At 33.9% G+C, this 13,156-nt stretch overlaps 1 protein-coding gene and 1 long non-coding RNA gene across 2 annotated transcripts; one reads left to right on the plus strand and one right to left on the minus strand.

The window, feature by feature from the left end:
- The first annotated feature begins 239 nt into the window (after positions 1-239).
- LOC141713542 (pyruvate kinase 1, cytosolic-like) lies at positions 240-9,299 on the plus strand. The gene is made up of 16 exons (XM_074517009.1): positions 240-498; positions 622-718; positions 971-1,068; positions 1,696-1,851; positions 3,406-3,483; positions 3,708-3,839; positions 4,685-4,765; positions 4,870-4,941; positions 5,036-5,125; positions 6,479-6,623; positions 6,806-6,894; positions 7,332-7,427; positions 7,554-7,621; positions 7,759-7,858; positions 8,425-8,484; positions 8,904-9,299. Exons 1-16 carry the CDS (start codon positions 430-432, stop codon positions 9,054-9,056), a joined length of 1,584 nt encoding a protein of 527 aa, XP_074373110.1. The 5' UTR covers positions 240-429; the 3' UTR covers positions 9,057-9,299.
- A 196-nt stretch (positions 9,300-9,495) lies between these two features.
- On the minus strand, positions 9,496-12,842 carry LOC141713543 (uncharacterized). The gene is made up of 4 exons (XR_012571994.1): positions 12,605-12,842; positions 12,406-12,483; positions 11,499-11,543; positions 9,496-9,683 (listed from the first exon to the last, which is right to left on the minus strand). It is a non-coding gene; the product is annotated as an uncharacterized LOC141713543 (long non-coding RNA).
- Between the last annotated feature and the right edge of the window lie 314 nt (positions 12,843-13,156).

Consider the following 13,156-nt stretch of genomic DNA (forward strand, 5'->3'; position numbering starts at 1 on the left):
TGATAGTTTTTATAAAAAAATTATTATTTTTAACATTTTTTCAGATTATCGAATCGGCATATTTTTCCATCAAAGAAACCCCTCGAACAGAACAGGAAAATTGAAAAGAGAAAAAGAAAAAAGGAGTCAAAATGGAAGCTACGGCTGCTAGAAGGGAGAACAGACAACAGACACTTCTAATGTGTTATGTCCGGTCATAAACAAAACAAATAAAAGGGGTCACACGTTTTCAAACCCCTTGATTTAGATTAGTACTACTATATTCTACTACAAACAACAACAGTACATCACATCACTTATATTACATACAACCAGCGGTATATAATTATTATTATTCCCATCTCCACAAAAGCTTTCTTTCGAGCTTCTCATCACTTTTCGACCCTCTAAAGATTATACCCATCTATCTGATTACTCAAGTTGTTAATCATGCATTCAAATCACTTGCTTCTCGAAGAGCCCATCAGGATGGCTTCAATTCTTGAGCCATCTAAATCTGTATGTTTCTTCTAATCATTTACTGATCACTAATTTAATTCTTTTCTTGTTCTTTTTTCTGCTTTATGTAGTTATGTATGTTTGTATATTGATTTGATTAGTAGTGGTTGTTGATTTGTGCAGAGTTTTTTTCCAGCAATGACTAAGATTGTGGGGACTTTGGGCCCAAAATCTCGATCTGTTGACACTATTTCTGGTTGTCTTAAAGCTGGCATGTCAGGTATGATTATGCATATATATATATATATATATGTATGACATACATATATTTGTGTTTATTTGTATAGGGAGATGAATTGCTATTTAGTTTTTGATGATGTTAAAAAGTATAAGATCCTTTTCGGGCCTTCCCCTGCCGCCTTAAAGTTTTAGATGGATGGGTTACTTAACATATGAAAGGTGAGATTTTTTAATTTTAACTGAATCATGTATATTCATGTATCTTGTGTGTGTTTTATGTGTGTTTGTGCAGTGGCAAGATTTGACTTTTCATGGGGTGAGCCTTCGTACCATCAAGAGACTTTGGAAAATTTGAAGATGGCTGTCAAGAGTACCAAGAAACTATGCGCTGTATGTATCTTGTGGATTTGTGTTGTTGATCCTATTTATTCTTCTTATTTTGTCAAGTAATATGCTTTCGCACATGAATTGTATCGAAATACAATACTGGAGTAAACCGGAGAATGGGGTTTAGTTATTTTTAATAGTCAAAGAAGTCTTTTAATACTCATATAAGTACATTTTTAGACGATAGAAGGTGTTGTAAATTTGTATAGGCCGGTGAACTTGCAGTTTCTTCAAATTTATAGCACCTAGTCTTTGATGTTGAAATATTGATATGAATAATAGTATTTTATCAGTTCAGCAAATTTCAATTTTTTGCAGTTTGAAACTGGCTCCTACAACTCCATTTTTTGTTAGTGTCTAGGAAGTATTCTGAACTAATTTTTTGCTGAAGTCTACTTTAATTTTTTCACGTTTGTGTAATTATCTTTAGTCAACTACAAATTGGTGTCAAATTGAGCTGTGCTGGGGCATGACAATGAAAAACTAATATTAAGATCTCAGCAAATTGCACCTCCCGACCCTTCCCTTATAAACAAACAACTAAACAAACAAATTAAACTCATTCTTTTTGTTCACTCTTTTTGTTGCACCCAAAATAAATGAAGTTTGTGTTTTGTTTTTGTGTTTTAGGTTATGCTCGACACAGTAGGACCTGAACTGCAGGTGGTTAATAAAGTCGAAAAGTCTATCACACTTCAGGAAGATAGCACTGTTATCATGACTCCTTATCAAGGTCAGGAAGCCTCTTCTGAGGTGTTGCCAATCAACTTTGATGGACTAGCTAAGGTTTGAATTCTTCTGCTTCTAAGCATTAAGTTGTTTATTAATTTGTTAAGTATTAAAAGTATGTAGATGAGAGTATATTTACTCTTTTTTGTCTGGTTTCTAATGCACAATTATACCATTATTTTGAGTAAGGTTTATCAATAGGACCATAAATAACTCACATATAGTAAGCGCTTAGATAATTGCTAGTAGCTATGTGGAATCACTTTCATGCTTCATTTTAATCCAGGTAGGTTGCTGAGAGCCTGAGGCCTCTTGTAGACCTGACAGCATAACTTTACAAGGTTTAAGATTATGTAGCAGAAGGAGCAGCAATCATGTGTACTCGCAGCAATATTCAAAACCGTTTTAGTACTTCTCATGGCCTATAAATTTAATAGGATAATTATTTATTAGGGTTTTAGTTTCTTACACATTTTGTGTTGGTAGCTGTAACAGATTCATTACAGGCATGAAAGTATGACTGATTTGTTTACAGTGTGTGAAATGTGAAGAGTAAAAGAAAACAGACATATTAGTAAGGAAAAGCAGCAGACACTACTTCAAATGGCAGGCAACCTAATATTCAGGAACCAATTGCATTAAAATATAATGTACAACAATAAACATGTGTACATGAACTGACTGGGTTTGAATCTTCTTATCAGTCTAAACAGTATACATATATACATACCAGGTGAGATGGTCAGATCAGCCAGTCGACCCGACTAATCAACGGGGCAGTTGACAAGTCGACTGACCTTGCACCAAATTGAAAGTCGACCACGACACCCTCTCTCAAAAAACAAATTTTTGACTAGTCGTCGACTATTCACTAATAGTCAGGCGCAATGAAAACCATGATGTGAAGCCCACTGCCCTGATTAAAATGTAAAATGTCAATTATAAATCTTTTATGTGTCATTATGCTACAATAAGCCATGATTATAATTTTAAGTATGTGTATTTAATATATAATGGTGTAGAGTTATTAGATTGAATTTATTTTTCAAATTTAATTCACACAAGTGATTAAAAAAGGAGTTACACACACAGTTTCACAACCACATCCATTTAATATATAACCCCAACAAAGTTAATAAAATAATTTAATTTTTTAACTCTTTTAGATAAAGTGATTTGTATTAAAAAAAATTTAGGGTTAAATATAGTTGAGGAAATAATTTTTTAACATAAATGAAAAATAAAAATATGATAAAGCCTCAGCAAAGCAAGCAAAAAAACTAGTTTACATATGAGAGGTAGTTAGGGAGAGAACATAGTATTGTGTCTTTTAGAATTTCAACCATCTGGAAGGTATTGTTGGAAAAATAGGACTCCAATTTGTTTGTCCAAAAAGTTAGTATAGTATCTTAGTGTGGAAGGATGGTGGGAGACAGTATTATGATAGGTAACATTTAGGAAGACCTTGTATTCTTGTAATATGCTCTAGTGTATATCGTCACAATGTTTATTAACATGTAAATACATTTATGTTTTGCAGTTATTGAAGATGTGTTGGTTCATAATTTTATAGTGAACTGTACTCACTAGTGTCTTGTTATGGTCTTGCAGGCTGTGAAGATCGGAGATACTATTTTTGTGGGGCACTACCTGTTTACAGGAAGTGAAACAACATCTGTTTGGTTAGAGGTAGGACACAGACCGCATATTTGTATGGTTAAATAAATTAATCGGGATACAAAAGAGCGTTTGCCTTTAAGTTGTTTAAGAAGTGTTGGATCATTGTTTTTGGACCTCATACTCTGTCTATTTTCTTCTTCAAACTATTGAAATTTAACTTCTCATCTAGTTTTCCAGCACTGTTTTGTATGACTTTGCATGATCTTAGGAGTTCTGTTAACTTGGTTTGGCAGGTTGAAAGCATTAATGGCGATGATGTCGTTTGCAAGATAAAGAATTCAGCAACATTGGCTGGGTCGATGTTTACACTCCATGTTTGTCAAGTTCGTATTGAAATGCCAACCCTGTCTGAAAAAGATAAAGAGGTTAGTCATTTTTTAAGTTATGCTGGTGTTTTGTAGTTGTAAAAAGGTTGCGTATATTTTATTGAAATTAATGGGAAAATATAGCTGAAACAACCCCTCCTTCTAGAATTCCCTATTAAAGAAAATACATTTTATTCAGCTCTTGTGATGATTACCTTCTACAGGTTTACAACTGTTATTGCTAATTAAAACTGTTATCCATGTCAAGGATATTCATTTGGAGTTTGCACCCATAGATCTTTAAGCACTTGTATCTTATGAGAAACATTGCTCTTCAAGTCTCCATGTTCTCCTTGGAATAGAAGAACTAGTTGTAAACAGTGTATATGTTCCCTTTAATAGAAATTTATAAATTGTTGCAACTTGTAACTCGTATAGGTGTATTGTTATGACGATGTTTTCGGAATTTTGGCTCAAGTTACAATATTATGCATTTGATTTGATATACTGGAACATTGGTAGGAAGTTACTCTATTGAAATAGTAGAGTAGTTACTCATCGAGACTATTACTTAAAACTAACAATTATGCATAATTTGCAAAAACTGGGTTAAGTTCAGATTGTCTTCTTCTAACTATTTGATCAATTGCACCATTTTTTTCTTAGCTTCTGTCCTAAGCTAGGAGGATTTATGGTAGTCACATTTAACTTAAAGTGTTTATTCTTCAGATTTCCATCTCCACATACTTCTCTGTATGAGTTTCTATGAATATGTGTTATGTAGCAAAATTTTATCTCCAAAATATATTCACTGAAGCACACCTTTGTTTTAATTTATAATGTAGCTTTCTCGGACATTTTTAACCTTATTTTCAGGTCATAAGATATTTTAACCTTATTTTCAGGTCATAAGCACGTGGGGTGTTCATAACAAAATTGACTTCCTCTCACTTTCATATACACGTCACGCTGAAGATGTTCGTGAAGTAAGTTCAATTTCCAATATGTTTCTTATTTTAATATCTTGATCTTACTCATTGCTGACTCTGAGATGCATTCAATAAATATGTTCCTCTTTGCACCTTTGCAGGCCCGTGAATTTTTATCTAAGCTTGGTGATCTGAGTCAGACTCAAATATTTGCTAAAATTGAGAACATAGAAGTGAGCTTCTAGGTTTGATATATATGAGATTGATTGTGTTATTCACATTTTTTTGCTATTATATGATGTATACCATTTTTTTTCCTTGTTACAGGGTTTAACCCATTTTGATGAGATCCTGCAAGAGGCAGATGGTATCATCCTTTCCCGTGGAAATCTCGGTATAGATCTTCCACCTGAGAAGGTTAGTTTTATGAAGCAGATACAGTATTTGGTTTTTTTTTGCCCAAATAAAATAGCTTCTTACCTAGTAAATAGACTCAATTTGACACAGTAAAACATGCTCAAATTACCTGCTCATGGTTATGATTCTTTGAAGCTATATTACTCGGACTCTTCATTTTATCTTCGAGTACCCGTGTCGAACACTTGGCACTTGGACATGGACACTTATTTTAGGCCAAAAACATGTATATTTTTCAAAATCTTGCCGAGTCTGATACTTGGACACGTGTCCATGTCGGACACTTCTAGCCGAGTCCGAGTAACATAGCTTTGAAGACTGATAACATTTTGTGGGGTTCAGTCATATCTGCATTATATGATGAAAATGATTTCTTAGGCGGAGTTTTGTCTTGTGCTTATTGTTTTTTTTTGTGGCAAAAATTCATAGCAAAAATATTTATTGTCAAACAGTCAAAGCATTAAAGTTTTACATGTGTATGTTTGTGTGTTTATCAATTAATATCATAACATAAGCGCAAACCATTACTCCCACTGTTACCATATTTTTTGTCTTGATTGAATTTTGTGGTCAAATTGACTGAACTTTGACCAAAATTTACACATTATCCTTTTATAATTTTAAAATCTGAAAAATACATCTTAAAAATGATTTAGATATTCTTTTTAACTATAGTAATTTTTATTTTTTTCCAACTATTTAATATATGTAATATTAGTCAAAATTGGTCATTTTGACTATATAAAGTTAAACAATACAAAAGTTTTGGGACGGAGGGAGTATTCTTCTAGGCACAGACACTCTTCTGATTGTACCCTTCTAAAAAGGTTCAAAACTTTGATTATAAGTTTTATTTTGTTGGATATATACAGTTCAGTAAAAATATATGAAGTTCTTTTGCGGTTATCTTGAGTATGTCTTGATATTGTCAAATAAAATAATTCAGATGTCCTAAATTGTTATAATTTTTTTCTAAAATTTCAAACCTCTAGAGTTGTATATAGTTATATAACTTCCAGCACAATGAACAGTAGCAATGAAGCACTAGTAGATCATTTCAATTGAACCGGATATAAGAGTCTGTACCTGTCCTTTAATTCAAAACATGTCAAGTGGATATCTTGAAGCTTGACTATGCAATTATTGGTTTTAGTTGTAATATTCATTCTTCATCACTATTTTAGGGAGTCTTTGGTTTTCAGCACATTAAAAACCTACACTAAACCTACACTGAATGAAGGAGTTGAAGCACATCTTGTTTTATTCTGAACTCATGTGCACATGAGATGTCCAGCTGTTAGTCATGTTTTTTGTTCTCATTTTAAGAATGTGAAACTATGTGACAATTTGCAGGTGTTCCTGTTTCAAAAAGCAGCTGTTTACAAGTGTAACATGGCAGGGAAGCCTGCTGTGGTAACCCGTGTTGTTGATAGCATGACTGACAATCTAAGACCAACTCGGGCTGAAGCAACTGATGTTGCTAATGCTGTCTTAGATGGTAAGTTATTCTTTTTGACCTCTGAGGCTACATGTAACATTTCTGAATTATTCTTATTATAACTGTGCAGTACTTCTAGACCTTATAATATGCTATATCCATTTATCGAGTGTCAGTTGCAATGTCTGGAATTGTACAAGTACTTAAAATTTTCCTTATATCTTTGTTTTATGATTTTGCAGGCAGTGATGCAATTCTACTTGGTGCTGAAACTCTGCGAGGGTTGTACCCAGTTGAGACTATCTCTATTGTTGGTAAAATTTGTGCCGAGGTAATTTTTGGTCAACAGACCAGGCCGTTCCATTCCTTCCCAGAAATTAATCATGCTTAGTTGTCAACCAAATTGTACATTCATCGGCCATCAACCCTTGCGATGCATAAATACTTCTACCCGATTCTAATTCTTGCTATTAATAAATTATTTTAGCATTGAACTAAACTTCAGTACATGCTGTGTTTATAAAACGTAATTGTAAAATATTGAACTTCTTATTTAATTACTTCTTATGGGCATGTATTAGTGGCAATGTTTGAATATCTTAGAGCCGTTTTATGATCTTAGATGTACTTTAAAATACGTAGTTGAATCTTCAAAATTGTACTTTAATCATCTTTGTTATGTCTATATCTTGGTTCATGCAACTCCTTTTCCAGTGAACTTCTAGCAGTAATATCTGTGTCGTTAATCACTGTGTTTTATAATTACAGGCCGAGAAGGTTTTTAATCAAGACATGTATTTCAAGAAGACTGTTAAATATGTTGGAGAACCAATGACACATTTGGAATCGATTGCTTCCTCAGCGGTAATATTTTGTAGAGAAGTGATACTGTTTGTATTTATATTTTGTTTAGCAAATGATTCAGGTGCTATCGCTGATGCAATTGCAGTAATGAAAATAATCATAAAAGCTGTTTCCTCTTATTTTTAGGTACGGGCAGCCATCAAGGTGAAGGCATCTGTTATCATTTGTTTCACTTCATCAGGCCGGGCTGCACGGTAATTTATAATTATTCAGATGCAAACATAGATTTCTGTCGTACTGTAAATATAGTATCTTTGTGGTTTAAATGATGTTATGATGATGATTAGTTTACTTTTAAATCCAAACTTAAGATGAATGCACATGCATGCAGATTGATTGCAAAGTATAGGCCAACAATGCCAGTTCTATCAGTCGTCATTCCACGGCTCAAGACAAATCAACTAAAGTGGAGTTTTAGCGGTGCATTTGAGGTAGGTTCCTTGCTCATGTCTAGTACTGTAGTTTGCCGTTGTAGGAATTTAACCTTGGGCCAAGTACTCAAACCATGTAATCTTCATTATGACTAATTGTGATTCTGGGAACTCACTTGGCTGCTGTTTGTTATGTTACCCGTGTGGTTTGATGTTTGAAAATTTTGAAATAATTTGTTGGCGAAATTAAAATCATAAAATTTGTGAAATACATATCAGCCCGCAAAAGTACTCTGTCAGTGTATGAAACTCGTGAAGTTTCTTGGATGCACTTTTACAAATTTCTTTTTTTAAAGAAAAAAAGTAGGTTGGCAAATGACCTATGTGCCACTGTGCCCATACTCATTCATTAATCGGTTAAAAGGGTTTAGAGATTGGATAATTTTTTTTTTTTAATTGACTGCTAAGATTTAACCTAGACCTTTGTATTTTGGCATTTAAGGTTTTTATATGTACTGTACACCCCCCCCCCCCCCCCCCCCAAAAAAAAACCCACCCACAGACAAATTTTATATTTATATGATATATAACTAATGTGTCTGCTGCTATTCTCTGGTGAACGTTAGGCAAGGCAATCACTTATTGTCAGAGGACTGTTCCCCATGCTTGCGGATCCTCGCCATCCTGTGAGTTCTTGTAATTCTTTCTTTGTTTTGATTTTTAATTTGTGGAGGAAATTAGGTGCACAAAATGCTTTTTAAATCTTTTCCCACGAGATGGGGATATTTACTTTTATCAGTTCACCTTTTTCCAAGAGTTGCATGTTTATTGAGCACGCACTTTCAGGCGGGAATAGAATGTAGTGTAATGAACACCCTGAAGTGCATTCTTTGGTAGCAAGAGAGTATTTGTTGCTCCTACATTAATGCACATGCTGTGTAGTAGCATCACCATATGTTCTGTCAAGAAATTTCTGACTAGGCAATGTGATAATATAACTGTCGGTCCACAGTGTTCCATTTTGTTGTGGGTGAGAAAACAGAAAAGAACACGTCTATTTTACGTGTTGGTAACATAATTAAATTTGTGTTCTCTGTTTTTACAGGCTGAATCGACTAGTTCAACAAACGAGACTGTACTGAAGGTTGCACTTGATCATGGAAAGTCTTCGGGAGTCATAAAGTCACACGACAGGGTTGTGGTCTGCCAAAAAGTCGGTGATGCGTCCGTGGTCAAGATTATCGAGCTTGAAGACTAATTCTAGTATGAACCTTATTTAAAAGTATATCATACCCCGCCATTTTTGAAAATGTCAGTAAACTTTGTGGCTGATAAGCGAGCCGTTTAGAACTTGGTGATCGGGCATCTATGCTGATTGCTGCTACTTGTATAAATACAACAACAAATTGGGAAACTTGCAATGATGTAAGTAATTTTGATTTTTCTTTTGGCTGGAAACAAAGACAACAATGGTGTTCTCACTTGAAGTGGGTTTTATTTATTTTTATGTTCAAATTTGGGGAAATAAATACACTAGATATTTGATCCAGTGAAATATGCTTTGTTTCACATGAGAACTAAATTGAAGGTATGAGAACTAAACTAAGGTTCAAATACCTGAGAAGTAATTGTAACACCCCCAAATCTAAGGTCGTGAATTCGGGTCGTTACGATCACTTATTAATTAAATAATTCTCTTTTCACAATATTACTCGACCTTTTATTCAAACTCACATACACACAGGTTATATGCTTGGAAACATTATCAAATAAATCATTTCCACTTATCTACCTGACGGGGCTGGCGCACAAAAAGCCTACGGAACTCACGAGCGTTCCTTACCCGCCTAAGGACAGCAGTCCTGGTCTGATCCATGCTGGTAGTCTGTTGTGATATGATATATAAAAGCAAGGGTGAGCATTAAAGCTCAGCAAGGTATATATCCCCATATTTAAGTATGTAAGGATAAATAAAACCAATAATTATACTTTGTATCTCCAAAGCGTTCTGAAAGTTTATATGCGTATCAAATTTATAATATTCTCAAAATCAACTAGAATAGTATATCCAATGAATACTTGTATTCATCTCTTTCTCAAAATCATTTTATACTCGTACTCATTTTATTTCAAAATCTCAAGATGTTACTCGAACCAAGATTCTCATATGGGTGTGATATATATTCGTCAACATCCCAATTTAAAACTCAGCCTTATCGGCAGATTTCACAAATGGATTTGATATATAATCATCAACATCCTTATTTAAACTCAGCCTTATCGGCAGATTTCTCAAATGGATTTGATATATATTCATCAATATCCTTGTTTAAAACTCAGCCTTATCGGCTCTCTGTTGTATATTTCACAACAGTTTTTCCAAAATGGAAGAAAGGGACTATACTGGAATAAACCACGTATCGGTGATCAGCCGAATACGAAATTTTCTCTACTAGTAGAAGGAATACAAACCTAGCCACCTTTGGGCTCATCAAGACACTACACGGTGGTTTCCCATTGTCGTGCAAGTCCGAAAGTCAATGGTCACATAGACCATATAACCGTACAATGCGCCACTCCACGCTTGCATAATGCGCCACTCCCCGCTTGGTCACTGCCCGACACCACTCCGTGCCGGGCATGCCACATTCCAGTCCCAAAACAATTATATCTTTTGCTCAAAATCCTTTTTCGAAGGAATAGGTCGTTAAAAGTTGACCTCTAAATAAGATGATTTATTCATCACTTTTAACTCAATTGATCTTTGGGCGTTGTCGGAGTTTTGAATTTAAAATTATTTTCAAATCCCTATTTGTAGTAGGGTGACACATATATTACTCACTTGTTCTTTATTGAACGAGGAAGCAAAACTCTTATGCTTCTAGACTAAGTTCCCTAAGGTTTTGATACGTTTCAAATGATTAATCTCTTTCAAGAGTTTTGAATAATTTAGAAAGTACCTTTGGGAATTATGTCTATTTTTAAATAAGTTTTTAGAAGTCCGAAGATATTAAATATCTAAGGTCTCATAATTATATAAGAGGGATTTAATGAATTGATAAAATCTTAAGTACAAAGTATTTCTAATTAAGGTTCAATGAATTAATAAAAACCTTAAATACAAAATATTTTGTGAATAAGGTCCAACGAATGGAGACACCTTAATCAAATAATCAAAACATGATTTGGTATCCTATAATTGCTCTTTGAATAGTTAAATCTTTATTAAATAACGTGAAATTATTTATAAACTATTCAGTATATTTTTAAATACTTTCTGGATATTCAATAATCCCTTAAATATCGCTTTATAAAATAATCAATCAAGTAAGGGTGTCCCTTAAATGAATAAACCAATATTTCTCGAAGTTTAAGTCAAAATCTCAATCGTTCGCTTGATATATATATTACGCGAACGTACTTTGTTTATCGAAATAGAAATCTTTCACGTCCGGCTCTCTCCGGAATTAAATCGTTATTAAAATATCTTCAACTCCCATTATCATATATTATATTTGAAATACGTTTCAACTTCTCATACTCGTGTAAAACGAAATTTGTTTTCGTAAACAATCGCATAATTCGTATGCATGGATATCATAGACAAGCATATATATATTTGAACTGTAAATCATGGCATCAATATCACAACAGTATATATATAGCATGGATAGTATGAGATAGGGTTTCGAAAACTTGCCTCGAGTAATCGAAGTGGTATGGTCTCTGGTGTTTGGTTGGCGATCTATAAACAAAAACCAACGGTCTAAGTTAATACGCGATTAACGTCTCGCTTTTATTAAGCAACTTTCGCAACTACTCAAATATAACGAATCTCTGATCGTCACATTCTCAACACTTATATTCTCACTTTATAACATGGTCGGGTTTTGAAATCGATCGTTCGCTTTAGAAAGTCCATTTCGAGTTTTAAGCTCGAACGTGAGAAAATGTTCGTCAAAACTAGGTTTTTTATGCGTTTCTCGCTTGCGCTCGCTTTACCAAAATATTTTTATAAAATCGAAAAATTAATATTTTCCCAAGATTCGTTTTGGACAGTCTTCTCTACTGTCATATCCATTTTTCATAATTTTTCCAGAATCTCAAAATTATTTTAAGTCCTTCAAAATCACCATGCAAGTGGACTTAAGTGCAGTTGGCTAATCGCAGAAATGTTTTACACTAAAACGACCATAACTCCTAAACCGTAAATCTCCTCATGATGATCTACACATGTATAGAGACTATAAAACAATATCTATCTAGTCATGGCCAGTGGTTTTCAAATTTTAACCATTTTCATGGCCGAATGTCTTGCAGAAAACAGATCAAGTGCAAGAATGCCCAAACTCAATTTCTACTACTTGATCTTAACACAATCACTACCTATAACCATCATAAATACAAGTACTTCTCAAGATCCACCCACATGAACCTTATATGCTCTATCTAGTACCACATACATGGATTACAACTCAACATCTCAAGTCTTTAGCAAGAACATAATCAATACAAACTCAAACAAACACAATCCTTTGGATCTTAACACTACAACAAACATAACTCTTAAATCCAACCATAAAACCTTAAAGGGTTGAAAGTTATACCTTCTTGGATACTAGGAAGGTTAGTGCTAGGATTATTGAGGCTTGGTTTTCTTAGAAAACACTTAGAAGGGCTAGATCCTTAAGAAACAAAACCAAGAAACAAGTTAAAATTTCGGAGTTACCTTTCAGCACCTCATTCAAATATTTTTATAAAATTGAAAAATATTAATTTGAGGCTGAAATTTGGTACGAAGCTTACCCATGATATAGAGAAGCTATGGTAAAAATTGCATGATATTTGAATGAGTATATTTTGAGTTATGAATTTTTCTTTCTCCCTTGCTCAGAAAATCCGAACTGCTGGAATGAAAAATGGGAGAGCTTTAAGTGAGGGAAAGTGGTTGTTTTCTTTTGTGGCTAAAGTGTGGGAGTGTATAATGAATATATGGGATGTATGCAGCAGATTTGACAATAATTTGGCAAAGGTATGGGTTGGTTTGATTGTGTGGTGAAGTGAGAAAAGGGAGAAGTATGGCTTGTGTACTTGTTTGTCTCCCATCACTATTCAACACTATTCCACTAACTATTCTAGTTAGCTTCTAATCATCTAGTTACACTCCTAACTACTAGATAGGACTTGGTTATGCATGGCCAACTTGCATGGGATTTAATTTCTCATTCGTTTATTTATCGTAAATGCAATCGTCGTTCCATTCCGATAGTTTCCACGTATAACGACTTGTTTCGTAGCGATTTCTTTTATCGCTTATAATCCTATAACCAATTCCATTCCTTCTCTTGATCATAGAAA

This window comes from Apium graveolens, chromosome 3 (genome assembly GCF_009905375.1).
Source record: "Apium graveolens cultivar Ventura chromosome 3, ASM990537v1, whole genome shotgun sequence".
Lineage (NCBI taxonomy): Eukaryota > Viridiplantae > Streptophyta > Magnoliopsida > Apiales > Apiaceae > Apium > Apium graveolens.